We start from the raw sequence: 20,897 nt of genomic DNA on the forward strand, positions 1-20,897 counted from the left end.
ATTCTTACCTCACCCTTTATCACATGATTTATACTTGTAAATACTCAAAAAATTATTGAATTATACAGGAATCATACACGTGTATCCTCAAATGAGCTCCTGATCCTTTCCTCCAAAACCTGCTTCTCTCATATCCTCTAAATCTTAGTTAATAGCAATTCCATTCCTCTAGTTGCTCAGGCCAAAATCCTTGGAATGGTCTTTGAACTCTCTTGTTAACTGATAACCACACTAGCCCTTCCCCCCTCCTCTGCCCCCACCATTATGTCTTATTCCTCAGAAAATCCTATTAAATCTACCTTTAAAATATATCCAGAGTTCAACTTCACTGTCATTACCCTGGCCTAGGTCACCATCATCTCTCATCAAGATAACGGCATTTAGCATATTTCCCAGGTCCATCCATGCTGACCCAATGGGTAAGAGACTTAGCAGCTCAGTGAAATAACGCCAATTTTGAGAAAGACAAATATCACATGATCTCACTTATTGGTGGAATCTAATGAACAAAATGAATTGACCAACAAAATAAAACCTGAAGTATGGAGGCATGGAACAGATTAACATACCTCAATGTGGTTTTGGGGGGTGAGAAGAAATAAACCAAAGAACTCATATACTTATATGCATTGCCCATGGGTATGGGCAATAGGGTGGCGAATACCCTGGGATTGAGGAGTAGATAGGAGTTGGGAAGTGGGGGGAGAGGGGAGGAAGGGGTAGGAGATATCTGTAAAATTATAAACAGTAAATATATTTAATAAAAAAGATAACTGCATAAACTTCTTAGTTGACATTAGTTATCTGTTGCTGTATAACAAATTATCCCCAAACTGAGCATTTTTAAATAGCCATCCCCCAGTTTCCGTGGAACCAGAGTGCCTGGGTACCTCAGTGAGGGTCCCTCCCGAGGCCGCCGTGAAGCTGTCAGGCAGAACCGCAGTCTCATCTGAAGTCTCACCTGGAAGGGTCAGCTCTGAAGCTTGTTCCCGTGGTTGCTGGCAGGACTCAGTTCCCCGTGGGTTGCTGGACCAACAGCCTGTTCCCCACTGGCTGTTAGCTAGAGGCCACCTTCAGTTTTTGCTGCGTGGGCCTCTTAAAGGCAGCTCACAGCTGGCTTCTACCAGGGAGCAAGTGGGAGCCAGAGAGAACATGCAAAATGGAAGCTACTGTCTCTTTACAGCCCAATTTCTGAAATGATATCCCATCCCTTTTGCCACAGTCTATTTATTAGAAACATGTCTCTAGGTCCAGCCCACTCCAGGGGATCACTCACCAGTGTGAAACTCCAAAGAAAGGAAGAATTAGGGGTATTTTAGAGGCTGCCAACCACAACTGGTCTGCTTTCAACTTAACCCTCCGAGACACACACACACACACAGTTTTTTTTTTTTTTCCAACACATCAGCTAAAGCAGTTTTGTTAAAACTCATGTAACAGCCTGTTATTACTCTGCTGAAATCGACGACTTCCCAACTGTAAAAGCCACAGCATTAACAATGGTCCACGAGGCCACTTTGGCCTCATCTCTTAACCTCCCTGCCTCCTCTCCAGCCTACTAGCCCCCCGGATGTTCCCCAAGCATGGTACCAACTGTTTCTTTATAGTGGCCATTTGCTTTGCCTGCAAACTTTTCTCAGATATACGCACGCTTATTTCCTCAGATATTGATTCAGCTGCCTCAGGTAGGCCCTTGCTGATCACCCTATTTAAAACTGCACATTCTCCTATCCCCTTTCTTTTTTGTCCCTGCCATAGCATTTCTCATTATATACTGCAGTAATTGTGTTTATTTCATTGCATCTCAGTAGAATGTAACGTCCATGAGGGCAATCACTTTTGTATGTTTTGTTACTGCTGTATTCCCAGGATAATGCCTGGCACAATAGGGGATTGGAGGCGTTCATGTGAACGATTGAATAAATTGTGAAACCTCTGGGGAGTCACCAAAGGATCCTAAGCCTTTTAGATAAATCATCCTGATAACAAACAGAACAAGGAACTGGAAGAAAAACAGACTAAAGGCAGAGAGAACGTGTCAGCCAAAGCAGGCACTTAGACAATACAAGATGAAAACTTAATGACAGTGAGACACTAAGAATCAAGGACATCGTATGGACACATGAAATAGTGAGGAGAAATGACGAGGGCTCCTCAACAAACTGGTCTACAAATCCAATATCACCACCAAAATACCAGCTGTTTTGTTGTTGTTACAGAAGTTGACAAGTTGATGTTAATATTTGTATGGAAGTGTAAGAGGCCCCAGAATAGCCAATACAATTTTTAAAAAGAACAATTTGAAGGGCTTGCACTACCTGATTTCAAAACTTTACTAAGTTACATGAAACTTTGTGGTTCTGACATAAGGACAAATAGATCGATGGGAATTGAGAATTAAAACACACACACACACACACACACACACACACACACACACACACACATCTGTCTTTTCCTCATGGGTGCCAAGACTAATCAATGGTGAGAGTAGTCTTTGCAACAAATAGTAGAGGGACGAATGGATATTCACAGTATACAAAAATTAACTCAAAACAGGTCAAGATATAAAGATAAAAGCTAAGATTAGAATACTCTTAGAAGTGAAGGCAAGCATAATTTTTCTAACATTGGGTTAAGCCATATATTCTGAGATTTGATACCTAAAGTGCAAGCAACGAAAAAAAAAATTGGACTTTATATAAATTAAAGTCCTATGCCTCAAAAAAAGTTGTGAAAAGTGAAACAATCTAGAAAATAGAGAATATTTGTAAATCATACATCTGATGTAGATCTAGAAAAAGGAACTCATACAAATCGACAATGACAAATAATTCAATGTAAAAATGGGCATACAACCTACCCAAACTAAGTAATGAATAGAAAAACTGAACAGACTAATAACTAGTAAGGAAACTGTATCTGTAGTGAAAAACCCCTCAACAAAGAAAAGCTCAGAAAACCAGATGGCTTCATTGGAGAATTCCACCAAATATTTAATACTGATCATCCTCAAACTCTTAAAAAAACAAAAAACAAAAGGGAAAGCTTCCAAATTCATTCTGTGAAGCCAGCATTACCCTAATACCAAAGCCAAAGAAACACTACAAGAAAACTACAGACCAATATTCCTAATGAATATTAATGGAAAAAGCCTCAACAAAATACCAGCAAATCAAATTCAACAGCACATTAAAAAATTATACACCACGACCACGTGAGAGTTATTCCTGGAATTCAAGGATGACTCAACATAGGAAAATCAGTTATTCTAATGTACCAAACTAACAAAATGAAAGGTAAAAACCATGTGATCATTCTAATTGGTGCAGAAAAGCATTTGACAAGAACCTTTTGGGTTAAGGAAAAACATCAACAAACTAGGAACAAAAGGAAACAATCTCAACACAATAAAGACCATATATGAAAAGTCCACAGCTAACATTATACTACCCTGTTTCCCAGAAGATAAGACAGTGTCTTATATTAATTTTTGCTCCCAAAGATGTGCTAGGTCTTATTTTCAGATGTCTTATTTTTCCATGAAGAAGAATATGGTACACATTTATTGTTAAATGAAAATAAAGGAAATTTATTACCTGTACATGGTACAGTAGTACGGTAGTTGTCAACACAAACCAGACAAACTGTGAATCCTACAGTATCAAGAATTTACTCATTTATTCAATGACAATCATGTCATCATCTTCTGGAACATCATCATAACAATCCAATTCCTGAATTTCCTAGTGAATTTCTTGTGACTCCATTTCTTTCAGAATCAGTGGACCAAATCGCTCATGTTTAGCAATAGCACTGTCTTTAAATGAGTAATTCTTGTCAAGGTAGCCTGCTCGCAGTGCACTTGCAATGCAACTATCAGTGATTTTTCCCATGAATTCTTCACCCAAGTCACAACTTCTTGCAGTTTAGGTTTCACAAAGTTTCCACGCCAATTTCTCTCCATTCTATTTTCAATGTACTCATTAATTTCCATGCGCAAATTGTCTTTGAATGGCTTGTTTATTGCAATATCAAGAGTCTGGAGATAGGCTGTCATTCCTGCGGGAATCATTATCTGATCTATTTTCTTTCGTGAAGAAATGTCTGCATGTCTTTAGCGCAGTGAGTGCTGGCTGCATCCCAGACTAGCAGACCTCTTTGGCTCCCTCACATAACAAGCGGCAACATTAAATCGACCCACTTCCTTATAACTGCTTGTGTGGCCCAGGCTTTTTCAGTTTCAAGAATAAAAACGCCCAAAACACGTTCAATCTTTTCCTTCTTGCTCTTAGAAATGATTAAAGGTGGGATTTTAGTCAAATCCAGACAAATTGCCAAAATACAGGAAACACGTAAGCAGTGGAGGGAATGTACACCCACTGTTCAATTGTTGTTTGAGATGATTGGCCCATAAACACTGCAGTTTCAGCCATAGCAATCATGTTGGAAAGATTGTATTTAGAGAAGTCAGCATCATCAATAGTAGTAGGGGATTTATCATTACTCCACTTTCATCAATGGATAGATTATCCAGACAGAAAATTAATATGAAAACATTGGGCTTAATGACATATTAAACCAGATTAATATCTAGAATTTTTTTTAAAAAAAACCTCCTGCAACTCAATAACAAAAAAAATCAAATGGCCCAATTTAAAAACCGACAAAGGACTTGCATAGAATTTCTCCAAAGATACACAAATGCCCAACAAGCACATGAAAAGGTGCTCAACATTGCTAATCAGAGATGCAAATCAAAATCACAATATCACATCATACTCATTAGGATGACTAGTATCAAAAGAAAAAAGATAAAAAACAATTAGTGATGATATGGAGAAATTGGAACCCTTGAGTACTGTGGATAGGTATATAAAATGATGCAATTGCTATGGAAAACTGTGCAGTTCCTCAAAAAATTAAAAATAGAACTATATGATCAAGGAATTCCAATTTTAGATATATATACAAAATAACTAAAAAGTCTCAAGAAATATAGGCACATTTAAGTTCACAGCATCACTATTCGCAATAGCCAAATGTCCACTAACAGGTAAGTGGATAAAATATGGTATACACATACAATGGACTATAAATCCTGACACATGCTACCACATGGATGAAACTTGAGGACATCATGCTAAGTGAAATAAAGCAATCATAAAGACAAATACAGTGTAATTCCATTTACATGAGATATCTAAAATAGTTAAACTCAGACACAAAATAGAATGGTGTTTACCAGGATCTGAAGGCCCAATGCAAGAATTAGTGCATGAATGGGGGCGATTTGCTGGGGGCCTGCTGGTGAAGGGAAAATTTGCATATTAGCCTTATATAGGAACATTGTCAAGACTGGAATTGGTAGGTCATATGCTAATTTTAACTTTTTGAGAAACAGCCAAACTGTTCCAAAGCAGCAGCACCAGTTTAGTCTCACCAATGTTCCAATTTGTCAAAATCCTCAACACTTATCTTCTTTATTAAAGCAACCCCAATGGGTATGAAATATTTCATTGTAGTTTTTATTTGCATTTCTCTACTAATGCAGTTGAGAATCTTTTCATATGCTTATTGGCCATTTGTATCATTTTTTGAGAAATGTCTTTCAAATCCTTTGTTCATTTGTAAATTGAATTGTCTTAAGTTAGAAAAGCTCTTTAAATATTCTGGATATAAGTCCCATTATACTTTTTAACTAGAGGTATATTTGTTGATATAATTACCACAGCTTTTTATATTATACTTCATTAACTGTGAAAATATTTTCTAAAATACATTTTTAAGTATATCAAATGTCACCTTAAGTATAAATTGCATATTTTAAAAATTTAAAAAGCAACCATTGCTTTTTCAAACAAATGAATTCCAGGCCAAGGAGTGAGAAATATGGGGACCCCTAGGTTAAAAGATTAGAGATACATGAAATGTACGGACCGTCTTTGACACCTAACTTGAATTGAGAGGGGAAAAAAGACAATTTAAATAACTAATCACTAAGAAATTGTTAACACTGATGGTATTATGGTTTATGTAAGAGTCTTTATCTTTTAGACATACATAGCAATTGCTAAGATTTTCTTCAAGATAAATCCAATTGGGAAGATGGATGATAAGACAAGACTAGCCACGAACTGATGTTTAAGTAGGTTCATTAAACCATTCTACTTTTGTGTATGTCTGGAAGTTTCCACTTAAAACTTATAAAGCACTATGCAATGTCACTATGTGTAAGAACACAGGAAGCTGGCAGCAACCAAACACTACCAACTAAATTTTTATTAAGAATTTCCAGTCATCTCAGAGCAAGAGCTCTGGGAAATAATGAGGGTGTGACATATCCATGGAGTTATTTGTCAATGTTTAGTTAATACCACCAGTCACAGGCTAGCTAAATAGCTGTATCAGCCAAATATTATACACACAATAACACAAAGCACCGACTCCTCACCTACACAGTCCTTCTCACCAGAGTTCATTACAGGACCAGAACTGCCACTGTAATCACCCTCACTGGCTACAAAAAATACTACCTTCAGGTAAATACATGTCTATTGTATTTTATAATTTTATAGCAATCCCCTAGGCCACCACATTCTCACCAAAATTGCACATCCAATAGACACATGAAAACACAGTTATTAAAAAGTTAAACATAAATTTTCCAGCCAATATAACAATTACATTCCTAGGAATCTACCTCAGAGAAATGAAAACATACGTCCACACACAGACAAGTACATAAACATTCTTATCATTCGTAACAAAAAAAAAATGTGAACAATCCAATGTCCATCAACTGGTGAATGGATAAACAAATGAGGAATATCCATACAGTGAACACTATATAAAGGAACTAAGTACATGTATACACTATAGCATGGATGAACCTCAAAAATATACCAACTGAAAGCAGCCAAATACAAAAGACATCAAATTGTATTAATTTCACTTATAGTTTCTAGACAGGGAATCTCTACAAAAACAGATCAGTGTGGAAGCCTAGGGCTGGGCAAGCAAAGGAGCATGAGGGGAACTTTTATGGCCGATGGAAATGTTCTAACACTAGACTGTGACAATGATTGTACAAAGTCTATAAATTTACTACTGAATCTTATACTTACATGGGGTGAATTGTATAGCATATAAATTATACTTCAATAAAGCTACATTTTTATAGTACCATTACACCCATTTCTTAGGAATGACTATTTTAAAGCTCTGGCTGACAGCCTATTCATTGTAGCTTCAGTACAATAAACTCTAATTTAAGAATATTATTAGCATTTGTTTAAAAACTAAATATGCTATTTTAAAGGATTCCAAGTACACATATCACCTTACTGAGCAAAATATTACTCTTTTAGCTACGTGCAATGTCAACAAATCATTGTCTAGCAGGCGTCTTCAAACTACGGCCCGCGGGCCACATGCGGCCCGCAGAGGAGTCTGATCTGGCCCGCCAGGTTTTTTGGGCAGTGAGCGCAGCCGAGGTGTTACAGTAGGAATTAGTAGTTCATATAGTCCAGCCCTCCAGCTCTCTGAGGGACCGTGATCTGGCCCCCACTTTAAAAAGTTTGAGGACCCCTGGATAGCTTGCATTAATTAGCCTTTTCTCTTCGCCACTTTGTTTTTCCCCTAATCTTATGCCCTACAGTATTCCTTTTAGTGAAAAATCTACTTGTTAGTGCCCAAGTTTTCCATTAGATATAAATTTTCTTAGAATATTTCAGAACCTGAAATAAAATTTATTATATATAGTCTAAATATAAAATAAGCATTATCCTTTGTTTATTTGGTGATTAAGCTACTCTCACATGCCGCCTCTGATAAGTTTTAAATTTTTTATTTTAAATCAAGCTTTCTTTTCATTATTTTGGTTCAAATTATTTTTTGCTTTAAACTGATCTGATAGATTCTTCATTTCAGAGCAGTGCTGTCTTCTATGACCAGGCCAGCTTTAATTTCAATTTGATTCCATCTTTTTCCAGTCCACTGAAAAACCTGCCAAAGAGGATTTCCCTCTAAGCCAGCATTAAAAAAATAATTTTTTTAAACCAATCACTTTCCCCTCCTCCCACAAAAATAAATCTCATATGCAATGCCAAGTTCTACAAGGATTAAAGTAAAAAGCTACAGATGAACTGGAAGAAGAGCCAGCCTGCCTGCTACAGCCCAATCTCAAGAAATACAGCAGCCTTAAGGTATGGCTTAAAAACCAATGTTCTAGGACAAGCAACATTGATTTCTGCACAGCAAAAATACAAAGCACACTTAAACAAAACTCATAAGAAAAACTTGGATATATAAATTAAAATACACATTTTATAATCTCAATTTTAAAAATAGATTATAGTGATTCACAAAATAATATGCCTTTAAAATTCCATAAAGACATTGCTTTCAGGAATTTCATCTACTACAACAAACGCTGTGCATCTTTTATCAGAAGTTCCCTTGTGACATAAAAAAAGCACGTCAACCACGGAAGTCAAAGGCCATATTAACACAAAACATTGAGCCTAGTGGAAAGTTGTCATATAAATTAGCTGGTCAGCAGGAAATGCCAATTATCCAACAGGCCATTATGAAAATAGGATGGCAAGAATGCTCTGGGTAAAACCATTTATGTAACTGTGTTACAAGGTTAAAAAAAACAAACCCAAAAAGCAGTATTATCTGCCTCCAGAATCAGATACAAATCAAGCCAAGTATTCAACCAAAATGGCAACAAATAGTAAGGATAATCCTAGAAAAAAAGCATGTACTATTATGAATTTTCAAATTCATCTAAACTGTCAGATATAAACCCCTTCCCCTCAGAAATCAAAGGTAAAGGTAGTGCAATATCAAACTTCACATTTTTAGAAAAAATAGAAATTATTATTATATGGTTGTAAAAATGGAGGCAAGTAAAGAGTTCAGAAATATACTTGTTTATAATCAATTAAAAGATGAGCCATAATTTGAACCCTAATTATCACATTTTGTAGAAATCACAATCCAGGTATTGTGTCCTCAATTATTAAGATATATGTTAAATAGTTCACATTTTAAAAACATTTTAGCATTACATTACCAAATTTGATAAAATCTTATCAAAACATCTATGTCTTCAATATAAATCATATTGTTAAAAGTATGAACATTTAAAGAAAACTGCTGAGGTGCCAAATAAGTATTTTCTGTTAAATATACACAAATTAACATTTAGAACTACATAAATTAATTCTTGCTAAAAGTTGATTTAGGTTTACAAAGGCATACTTTGTGAACTATAATAAATTTCCCCAGCACCGTTTTCTTTTTTTTATTCCAAAATTATTTCATTAGGTTTAACTTTCTTCTGTCATTCCTAAGTAAAAGTTACAGAAGGTTTACAATACGTAGTTTTAATAGTAACGTTTTTTAAAAATCTAAGCAAAGTGCACATTAAACTAGCTGCAACTACTCAAATTTATCAAATAAAAAATAGAACACTTCATTCACTTAAGTCTTTGAGGAAAAAAATAGTATACCTTGCTTAAATAAGGATTCCTCAGTAAGGATATTATATAAAAGATTTCCCATGTATTTTATTAAGTTCACTGTCTCTCATTAAAACTTTTTTACAAAAGTCTAATGAAGAACACATACTTACAATACCATATTACACAACTACAGTACTGTTAATTAAATAAAGCAGCCCAGTATAGCTGTAAACATTTTAAATGTAGTAAACAAAACTTGGCATGTCTTTTCTTCCTAAAACTTGCCATTACAATGCTCTTTCCAGGGAAATTATTCTTCCTGGATAAGTTTCATGTATATTTTAGTCTTTAAAAATATTACACTGAAATAATGTGTGAAAAGATTTAGGCATGGCAATTTCACTGAAGCTTTTATTGCCTCTGCTGTAATATGACAGGGATTGTAAGGAACACAATTGAACTTACAGAGATATGGTGATGATAGTCACTGAAGATAATTTTGATCTCAAGTATTTTTATATGTGGGCACTTCTAATTTTATTCACTTTAGTATTTTAAAAGCATTATATTTTAAAATGTGTACCTGTTTTGACATTTGGCACAGAGGAAACTGTACCTGTGGGTCAGTTTAAAACAAAGAATCAGCATGGGGAGTTTACCAGAATAAAGATGAAAACACTAATGAATTAAAGCAATTCAAGTGTGTGTGTGTGTATTTCAACCTCTTTCTCACAGACATGCACTCACATGCATGCACTCACACACCCAACCACACATGTAAGCATTTTGAGTACAGAATAGTCCTGTAACCAGACACTTATCCTCAGAGTAATCATACCACATTAAATCAGTCTTCTCTTTTCAGCCCTAGGAATAATATTGTTTAATTCTAAGATGCCATCATAAGAGTGAACAACCTTAACTTTTATGCTACATAATTATATTCAAAGATTACGTATTTTTGTTTATAATTACACAGTAATTATAAATGTTTAGTACCAAACTGATGACAAATACTATTTCGTTGAAAAGGTCTTACATTTAAAAGGAAAAGTCTGTAAAACCCAAGGCACTAGGCCATGAACCAATATCAGACTTTTATGAAAAACAATTTATAATGGGGGGGAAAAAGAATGGGATCTCATTTCAAGACACCGCATACTTGAATTAATCTATCTGAAAACAATACCATAAACTCAAAATCTTCAAGACAGGAAACAAAATAATACATATATCTTTTAAATTTTTTTCATAATTGAAGTTCCTCTTTATATTTACAAATATGAAATCAGGAAATACTTGAAAGGGAAGCAGCAGGATTCTTCTTTTTTCTTCCTTCCTTCCCCCCCACCCCCCAAAATAACCAATTCCAGTAACTTAAATAGAAATTTTCATATTTTTCTTTTGGAAGAATATGATTGGAATATTAATGTAAGATCTGTGGGAAACCTTTCTAGTCAACTTCAAAATCATGTAAATAAAAAGTGGTCTTAATATGTCATTGTTCTTAAAATCATTTCCACATCTAATTTCCACTGCTAATCTGAAGTACATTCTTTGATAATTTCAACATAAGATCTTAGAGAGTACCTGGATACACCAAGCAATACCTATTCCTGTTAAAGTCCAACATTTGAAGTTTTACATTTTTTAACCTACCTTACAGAAATCTTTAAAAAAGCAATAAGTCCTCCTTCACGTGTCAGGAAGTGAACAGGAAGATCAGCATTTTCAGCATAAAAGCAGCTCATAGGTCTTGTAATGAATATCATACATACAAGATAGAATTCTGCTTTGATGTGAAAACATCAAATTTGAGTGAAATAAAAACAGTAAAGAGACTGAATAATTTACAAAAATAGAAGCCAGATTGGTGTTTTGCATCAAGTGCATGCTTGCTTGAAAATCTTTGCTCTTGAAGTATTTGGCAACCACAGTGATTAGCAGTTAAAGCCGTTTTCAACAAAATAAGGTCATCAAAAATGGACTATTTGTCTGAAAAAGCAGTACCTATGAGGATTGAACATCATGGCTCATCACAACCATTTTCAAAATTTAATTCCTACTATCTTCTTATAAATTAAGAAAATTTCATTTTTGTTCCATGGTGTGCTAAAAAAATAAAATAAACCCTCATGCCTAAATTTAGAATATTGTATTGTGTAGCAATCTAAAACATTCCAAACAAATTAAATAGTTTAACTTATTCAACAGGCATATAAGCATTTCAAAATCATAATGAAATCCAATTATGTGCTGCAGGATGTAGACAGCAGAATCTAACATTATGCAGACGTTTTCTAAATAGAAGCTCCCTGTAGGACAACCATATATAAACATCGGTGAGATAAGTAGAGCAGGTCTGTGTGACCTTTTGAAATCGAGGGTCTGAAACACAAATTTTTCAGGTAGGCACAAGAAATTATCCTAAAAAATTTTCACGTTGGTTATTTTGACATTTTTTTCATCTGATTCTCTACTCACATCAACAATACATGTGATTTTCCAGGAAAAAAAAAAAAATCCCCCAAACCAAAACACCATTCCAGATCTGGTACACTTAAATATATCACTCTCATTGGAAGTGCTATTAGCATAGTCTTTGCAACTAGCCCAAAGCATATTATTTAGGAAGTTTTTATAAATTGTTTGTGATGTTCATGTTTAATTCTTATGCCACACTGTTTTCTGATGAAGACAGCATTGTGCTTTATGCAAGAATGGAAACCTCAAAATAATCACCATAAAGCTTCTAAGACTCATGGGAGAATAAACTAGGATGGTCCACAGATATAAGATGAAATCCACAATGTAGAATTATAAATGGTTAGAGCGGCCAGGACTAGAAGACAAGCCCAAACCACCATTAGAAGAATGAAATACGGTATGGTCCAAGATGTATCCTTAAAGTTTTGTCTCAACCCTCAGTCTGAATTACGAGGATTGATCTTCAGTTCAGTCCAGCCAGCAGAAATTGACTGTGCAATTTTCCGTTGTATTTATTGTACAGACTATGTACATTCTAGAAGGTTCCTTTAGTGCTACACTGTTGTACTTTTTGTCCCAGCAATTTGAGGGCGTGCAAATTCCACAAAGTCATCAATAAGAACAGGCCATGCTCCTGGGGGTGGGGGGGATGGGGTTATGGGAGGAAGGAAAGAAAGAAAAGCAGAAATAAGACTAACATTTTAATAAGTTCCTTTATATTTTAACTATCTTCTACATAATAAAGTATAACTTTATAAATATTCCCACTAACAGGACTTTCAAAATTCAAGCTTTGATCCTTCTTTAAATGATAAAAATAAATCTTCTGCTAATCCATCATTATTATTATGGTTTCCCTGGCTAGACTGGCTCAGTGGTTGAGTGTCGACCTATGTACCTGGTCATGGCTCAATTTTTAGGGCACATGCCCGGTTTGCAGGCTCCATCCCCAGTGTGGGGCATGCAGGAGGCAGCCAATCAATGATTCTCTCTCACCTCTCTCTCTCCCTCGCCCTTTTTTCCTTCCTGAAATCAATAAAAATGTTTCTTAAATAATAACATCATTTTCTGAAAGCCACTGAAGTCAGGCCACTACAGTAATTTGGTCAAAATTGGTAGTATAAGGAATAATCATAATATACTGGCATGCTGCCAGTGCTTAAAGCATAGTAAGTAGGAGGAAACAAATTTTCAGGCATTTTTTTAAAATCTTGCAAAAAAATCTTAGGAAAATTAACAGCAAGTATCCAAATCTACCCTTTTTCATGATAAATACTAAAAAATTTTAAATTGTACGCCTCTATACATCACATGCCAACCTCTAAATCAGAAAGTTCTTCAGTTTTCTATAAGGCCTAGCAGCACAATTATCATTCATATGCAAGATTACGCATTTCTTACTTTTTAATGAATACTATAAATTACAATGAAAACAAAAAGAATAAAACATCATCATCTCTGGTTAGATTATATGAATGGCTCCAAAACACTTTTAAGGAGGCCAAACCACTGGAGATTTTTCAAAGAACACCTCTATCTGTAGAACAATCTCAAAAACACTGACTTCTTCATACATATGAAAATGTATTAAGAAGTCAATGTAAATCACTGCCACTTCTAGATAAACAGGTAGTAGATGGTTGCATCATCATCTTTACAGCAAGAAATATAATAACAGAAAAGCACTTAATCAGTGAATATTTATTGATTGTCAATAGTATTATAGTAGGCAGCTGAAGTACATTTCAAATTAGACAAGGTCACTAAACTTAAATTTACTATTCAACTTCACAGACAAGACAAACACATAATAATAAAAGACATACATATAACTATAAAAGTACTTTGCTATGAGAACAGGTTTCCTAAAATAAACTGAAAATCTAAACATGAATGAAAATTACTCATGCTTTTTTGGAAGATACGACTACTGACTTGGTATTTAAAGAAACTATAAACTGATAAAGAAATGAAGGCACTCCATACATTTAGAAGAGCACAAATAAAAGCTCAGAAGAGGGAAATCCAACTCCAAGAAAAAACAGAAGTAGACAAGAAGTTCAAAAGTGTATGATAAAAGAAGGCAGGTAAAAACAAAAAACTGGAAGGGCAAAACGTTTTATTACCTTCCTCATCATAATTAGACATGTCATCTGCAATCATTGTACTGAAGTCTAGAAGAAGATTCCAAGTATCTTTTGGTATGGATCGTTTATGATGTTCCTATTTAAAAAAATCCAAATCACTAAAAAGAGGTTTTTGTTTTTTTTAGTCCAGATGATACTAAATACAAGAATGCAAACCAAATTGTGTATAGAAATTTTACTTATCAAATTTCTCCTTCTATGTTCATTACATGCTTTAATAAGAGTCAATCATGCATTAAAATAGATCATGCTTTATTTTCAAACATAACAAAATTTTTGAGAAAACAAGGAACTGCAGAAAACATGAACTTACCAACAAAAATTTATTCCATAAGTCTAAGAATTTAAATCTTCCATTAAGCACTAAATTCCAGTAGGCAATGGCCATTTCTAGATCTGTAATATTAAAAATAAATTATGTATGTCAAATGCCATGAATATCTGTCCTTAAAAAACAAACAAAAAAAACAGGTTAGACGACAGAAAGACAAAAAAAAAAAAAAAAAAAAAACCCACTAACCCGTGTGCTCTGAATACTTACATATTAAAATTTCCTGAAAAAAATAAGCCCAAGGTTTGTATCCTGGCTCCATCACCAATGGATGATTCCATCAGGGCAAGAAGAATACCACTTACCTCAAAGGGTGTTCCTGAAGTTTCAATTAGGTAATGTAATAAGCAGTAATAAGCATGCTTGACTAGTTCATCAGTACTCAAATGTTAATGTTTCCCAACCTCAGCACTTTGGACATTTTGAGCCAGCTAATTTTTGTTGTGGAGTGATGTCCCATGCATTGTAGCAATAGCAGCATCCCTGGCCTCTAACCACCAGATGACAGTATCAGCTCCACCCTATCCCTGGAGGTGGCCACCAAAGATGTCTCTAGATATTGCCAAAGGTCCCCTGAGAGACAAACTTGACCCTAGTTGAGAGCCACTGACATACACCTACAAGTTGTAATGCAAAGAATTCCTATACACAATCCTAACCAATTTTCCAAGATGTTAGCTCTCTGATCCTGTCCTCAATGAAACTATTTTTTTAAAAATTTAAAATTAATAAACTAAGATTTGTTTTAAAAATTTTTGATGAAATTATGTAATGTCCATTTAATGATGATTGTAGCAGAAAAGGGTAAAAAAGCAATACTGCCACATGACAAAGACCTACTCCTGACACATGACAGAGAGAAAGACCCATCATCTCTTTCAATGAAGTAAAGCAGTTAACCAGGTATCAAGCTTTAATGAGTAAATTTACATTTCCAGGTCAGGAAAAATTACATCCTAAGTAACACATTGTGGGTAGATCATGAGCATTCTCATGTTTTCATATTACACAGTGTTTTACATAAATGTTAAATGCACGCCTTAAAATTAAATATCCATTGCATTTTTAAGTTCTTACATGTCCTTACAAGCTAGTATCTTTTTAAAGTATGATACTTTGTAAAGCGTTTTTTGAACTCCGTCAATAGAAACTTATCTGGCCACTGGGTAAAGCTAGCAATAAAATTATTGGTGCACAATGTGTTAAAAATCCTTTTGGATCTGATCTCCAAAACACTCTTGATAATCTGGGGAATCATGAGAGACTAGGAAGGACTTCAAAAAGACTCACATCCTACCTGAAAGAAAAACATAAAAAGGCCATAAGGAGAAAAAAAAATCTCATCTTCATAGGATCTCAATCACTTCAAGGATAGGAACTACTACATATATGCAAACTGGCAGACTGAAATACACAGCAATTATTGAGAAACTGAATGAATGAATGCACTTGCTATGGTCCCAAACCTTCAAACCCGTCATTACCTCTTCCTTTTAAACTCAATGGAGCTTTTTTTCTCCTATCCAAAGATAAGCCCCCAGCACCTCTAGTCCCACCCTGCCTCTTCAAGGCATCTTGTCTATTATCTTTTGATTAATTTTCCTCCCTTCCTACATCTTCAACTTTGCCATCTTCTGGCTTTCCCCCTCCACAAAGAAACAAGCTCAGGTTATCGGCTATGTTTAAAAAATCTATCTTGGGTCTTTCATTACCTTACTAGCTACCCTCTTTCTCCTTTCCTTCACAGATAATATTCTACTTTCATTCATAATGTGTTCCTAAAACATGTCTGAAAGTCAAACTCAGATCCCCATATTTTAAGAGAACTAGATATATGACGCCACTAATTCCTATTCACAATTCCTTTTTAATCTTTAATTACTTACCCAAAATTCCTTCCAGGTTCTTTAATTTTGTCCTTTTCTTTACCAACCATCAAACTTTAAGTGCAGTTAAGTAAAACTGCTATTATTAGCAAGCAGAGTAAGATTTGCTGTTATTAATATGCTTAACTATTTCCTTCTTCACTTCAAATGCATTAAATGTACAAGGACTAAGCTCATTATTAGTGTTATCATTTTTTCTTAACTAATTTTAACAAAATGAGAAACAATGAAATATTTATATAACTGCAAAATATGAGACACCTATAAATGCCCATCTGTCAGCCAATACCTAACATAAGACTCTGACAAGAGTAGAAGTGTACATGTATGATGTTTGAAGTTCAGGTTGTAAAAGAGAACTTTTTGTAATTTACATTCATTACCCCATTTCCTCACCTCCATACACTATTTAATTCTATAAACTTGTCTCTACCTCTGCAACTCCACTAAAAGTGATCTCCGGAGTGGTTCCCAAGCAAACACTTTTATGTCCTTAATTTACTTCGCTCTCTGCAGTATTTCACAGAACTGAGCACACCTAGATGGGACTTCTTCAGCTTTAATGGTAGCACCCTATGGACTGCCCTCTGTCCTCTCTAGCCTTCTTACTCTTTTTCACAGGTTCCTCTTCCTCCATTCATCCATTAAATGTCAGTGTTCTATAACACTGTATGTCAACAATAACCACTTCCACTTCCCTCAGATTTTCCAAACCTTTACTTTTCTTCACACTAACAACTCCTAAAACTGAAATTTCTATCTCTATTTTCCTAGATTCATATATCTAATTGCCTAAGGACATCTTCAAATGGGTAGCCCCCCAAAAAACTCTTAATTCAATAGGGTTCAGACTGAACTCATTTTCTTACCTCTACAGACCTGCTATTCCATTTATCTCAATAAATAGCATCCCCTTCAGTGCTTCTCAATGAAACATCTCATTCTGAGGAACTGTCTTATGTATCGCAGGACATTTAGCATCCCCCTAATGTCAGCAGAAACTCTCAGTCATTATGACATCCAGCAGACCACCTCCCCCCTCCATTTCCAAATAGTCAAATGTGTTGAGAAATGTAGGGAAACTCCTTTCTTCATCATATACTTCCAATCGAAGCTCTCTCATTCTGACTTCTCCATCTCCATTGGCAAGGCCTATACTAAGGTCTTCTTCATGTCTAGCTAAATCACTGCAACAGCTTCATAACCAGTCTCTCCCTCTAGTTTTGCCCCTACTCCTTTTAAAGGCTCAACAGTGCTTTCAAATGAAGCTTTCAGGCATATTTATTTGGTGTCACTTCCATGTTAAATTCTTCAATGATTAAAACAAGATACCACTACACACCTTTTGGAATGGCCAAACTCCAAAACACTGATAACACCAAATGCTGGCGAAGGTGTGGAGAAACAGGAACTCTCATTCATTGCTGGTGGGAATGCAAAATGACACAGCCACTTTGGAAGACAGTTTGGCAGTTTCTTACAAAACTAAACATATGCCTACCATAAGATCCAGCAATCACACTCTGCAGTATCTACCCAAATGTAGTGAAAACTTATGTCCACACAAACACCTGCCTGTAGATGTTTACAATAGTTTTATTCCTAACTGCCAAAGCTTGGAGGCAACCAACATGTCCTTTAGAAGGTGAACAGATATATTGACTGTGGTACATCCAGATGAAGGAATATTATTCAGTGCTAACACAAAATGAGCTATTAAATTGTGAAAAGACATGGAGGAAAACGAATGCATATTAATATTACTAAGTGAAAGAAGTCAACCTGAAAAGGCCATAGATTGTAAAATTCCAACTGTATGACATTCTGGAAAAGGCAAAGTATGGAGACAGTAAAAAGATCAGTGGTTGCCAGGGTTAGGATGGAGGAAAGGATGAGTAGGCAAAGCAGAGAGGATTTTTAGGGCATGGTACTATAATGGTGGATACAAGTTATTATATATTTGTCCAAATGCACAAAATGTACAACTCCAAGAATGAACCTTAATGTAAACTTGAACTTTGGGTGATAATGCTTGGGAGGTGTGGGGGGATGTTAATGATGGAAGAAGCCAAGCATGTGTGAATGGGGGTATATGTGAATTCTCTGTATTTTCTGCTTAATTTTGCTATAAGCCTAAAACAGCTCAAAATTTATTGAAAAATGTTTTTTACTCTATAATGATTTCATTTTCTATTGCCTTCAGATAAAATCTACCATCTCTCGTCAAAAGAATTTACTTGCAGTTTCTCAAAGGTGCTCCACCTCTCTCCACATTAGAGATGACTTCTTTTTCTTTCGTCCTTGAAAATGTGTAATTCAATCTTTATGAAGACTTTGCAAACTCACCCAGACAGACTTAAGATGCTTCTGACAACATGCTCTCAGAGTAAGCAGTCAATAAATGTTGAATGAAAAAGGAACACTCAAAAAAAGTTAAAATTAAGAGCTGAAACAGATAAAATTAAGTTGAACAGAGATAAAATGTTAACTGCCACAAGAACAGAAAAATGTGCCTTTAAACAAATGTTTGAGTGACAGAGAGAATAACCTAACTAGAGAGAAGTGCTTTAACACAGTTTCAGCCTCTTAAATTTCAACTCCAGCACTAGTTAATGATCTTGGGCAACTGAATTCATGCCTCTAATTCAGTTCAAAATAAAAATAATTGAATGTACTCTCACAGGTTGTTGTTAAGGATCAAATGAGTTAATATATATAAAACATTTAAAATGGAGCCTGGTAAATATGAGTTCCTTACTATGACTTCTTTAAATGATTTAATAATTTATTATTATAGATTCTGAATCAGTATTGGAAAGAACAAATTCACTAATAGAAAGAAATAAAAGCAGTTAGAAGGAAAATGCAGAAAAAAGGAAACAGTCCCTTACAGTAAAATTAAAAATGCAAACAGAGGTAATCCCTGTGTCATTCTTTCAAACAGAATCAAAAGGCCAATGTGGGATTTCATAAAAGATGATCAACTGAGTGCCAGATGAACATGAAAATGAATTAAGATTGGATCCAAGCATTGTCCCTGCAGGAAACAAAATGTTGCCAACTTACTAGGGAGGACAGAATAGTGATTAAAAATCCTACTCAAAATGTTTTCATTTACTTAGAACTATCTACAGTTAGAACAACATAGTGTAATTTTAAAAATGCAGAAACTGGAGTCAGATCTAAGGTTGAATCGTAGTTCTCACATAACTCTAAAGTTATGGGCTTTTAATAAGTCAGATTCTCTGACATGATTTTCCTCATCATGAAAAGATAACAGGTTTCTTTTAATTTAGCACAAAGGGTTGTTACAAGAGCCAAAGAGGATTTTATAGATGAAAATACACTTTAAAAACAATCAATAAAATTATGCCTAAATATTAAAGTAAATGTTTAACAATGTTAAAAATTTTTAAATCATATAACAGGTGTAGAATTCTAACTGAAAACCACAGTTTATAAGAAAATAACCTATAGACTTTAGTCTAATTAAAGTTCAGAATGGTCCTCAAAATGACAGGGCTGTTAAAGAACAAATATAATTTTTTACTAAATAAATAACCAGTCCCACAAGAAATAACAGATCCACAGTATTCTACATTAAACAGTCTCTGTCTTCAAGAGCTCTATTCCGAGAGAACCTGAGAAACTAGAAATGTGTCTTCAGGTGACAGTAACAGGAATAATAAAGGTCTCCTCAAATGAACAGTTAAAATAATTGGGATACTGACCTGCAACAAAGGAGAAGGGTGATAGTGACCTTTTAAGGTTAGACTTCCTCTGTGTGTAGTAGAGGACAAATAAGAGCAATGATGGAAGTTATAAAGACAAAGATGTTAGCTAGTAAGAAAGAACTGTGTGGTAACAAGAGTATCCAGTGAAGAGAATGGACCACTTCCTAAAATAAAGTGCCCACTTTCCCTATGTTCAAAAGTAAAAGTTAAATGAACATCAGGTACAAATGCTATTTTAGATCTAACAGAGGACTTATGAAGTCCCTTTCAAAAATTTAAGATTCAGAAGACTATCAGAAATGGCAGGCAGGCGACTGAAGCAGATGGTGATAAAGGAAGCACCCCATCCTACTGTCACAAGAAATAAGGTTAGAGACAATGACATAAATGAAAAACACCAGCTCTTACTATCATTCGCACAGCTCTCCTATATAATAAAGAGCTAATATGCTAATGGTTGTGATGTCCTCACGCCATAACAACAGATCAGGAGGTGGCTGCATGTGTGTGCCCAGTGGGGCGGAGCTCCAGAGAAAGGGTGAAATCGGGGAGGCGCCTGGAGAAGGCGGGACCATCCCATGGTGGGGAGGGCGGGTGTGGGCGCCCATAGGGTCCCCCTCACCAATCCTTCACCACCCACCCACCGCTCGCACTCAGCATGCCCGCCCCCCGCGCCCCCCAGCCAGGGGAAGAACAGCGTGCTGCCAGGAAGCGGTGCTCGAAATCCTGCAGCAGGCGTGAGGCTTCCATGCTCTCCTCCCGCGCCATGACGGGCGAAGCCGCCACCACGTTGCTCCAGAGACCTTTGCTCCAGAGATGGGGCAGAAATAGGGAGGCAC

At 35.5% G+C, this 20,897-nt stretch overlaps 1 protein-coding gene across 6 annotated transcripts in view; it reads right to left on the reverse strand.

Annotated features, from left to right (window-relative positions):
- Nucleotides 1-7,793: 7,793 nt before the first annotated feature.
- Nucleotides 7,794-20,897, reverse strand: part of DCUN1D1 (defective in cullin neddylation 1 domain containing 1) — a 35,598-nt gene continuing 22,494 nt past the window's right edge. For 5 of the 6 annotated variants that reach the window (XM_045583725.1, XM_036444395.2, XM_045583726.1 and 2 more), the window contains 3 exons: nucleotides 14,421-14,503; nucleotides 14,087-14,183; nucleotides 10,828-12,594 (listed from right to left, as the gene is read on the reverse strand). In XM_045583725.1, coding sequence (XP_045439681.1) covers nucleotides 12,515-12,594; nucleotides 14,087-14,183; nucleotides 14,421-14,503 — 260 coding nt within the window. In that variant the 3' untranslated portion in view covers nucleotides 10,828-12,514. Of the gene's footprint in view, nucleotides 8,008-10,827; nucleotides 12,595-14,086; nucleotides 14,184-14,420; nucleotides 14,504-20,897 lie in introns of those variants that run through there. The other variant, XM_045583723.1, reaches the window with a different exon arrangement.

The sequence above is a fragment of the Pipistrellus kuhlii genome, unplaced genomic scaffold, assembly GCF_014108245.1.
Source record: "Pipistrellus kuhlii isolate mPipKuh1 unplaced genomic scaffold, mPipKuh1.p scaffold_m20_p_2, whole genome shotgun sequence".
Taxonomy (NCBI): domain Eukaryota; kingdom Metazoa; phylum Chordata; class Mammalia; order Chiroptera; family Vespertilionidae; genus Pipistrellus; species Pipistrellus kuhlii.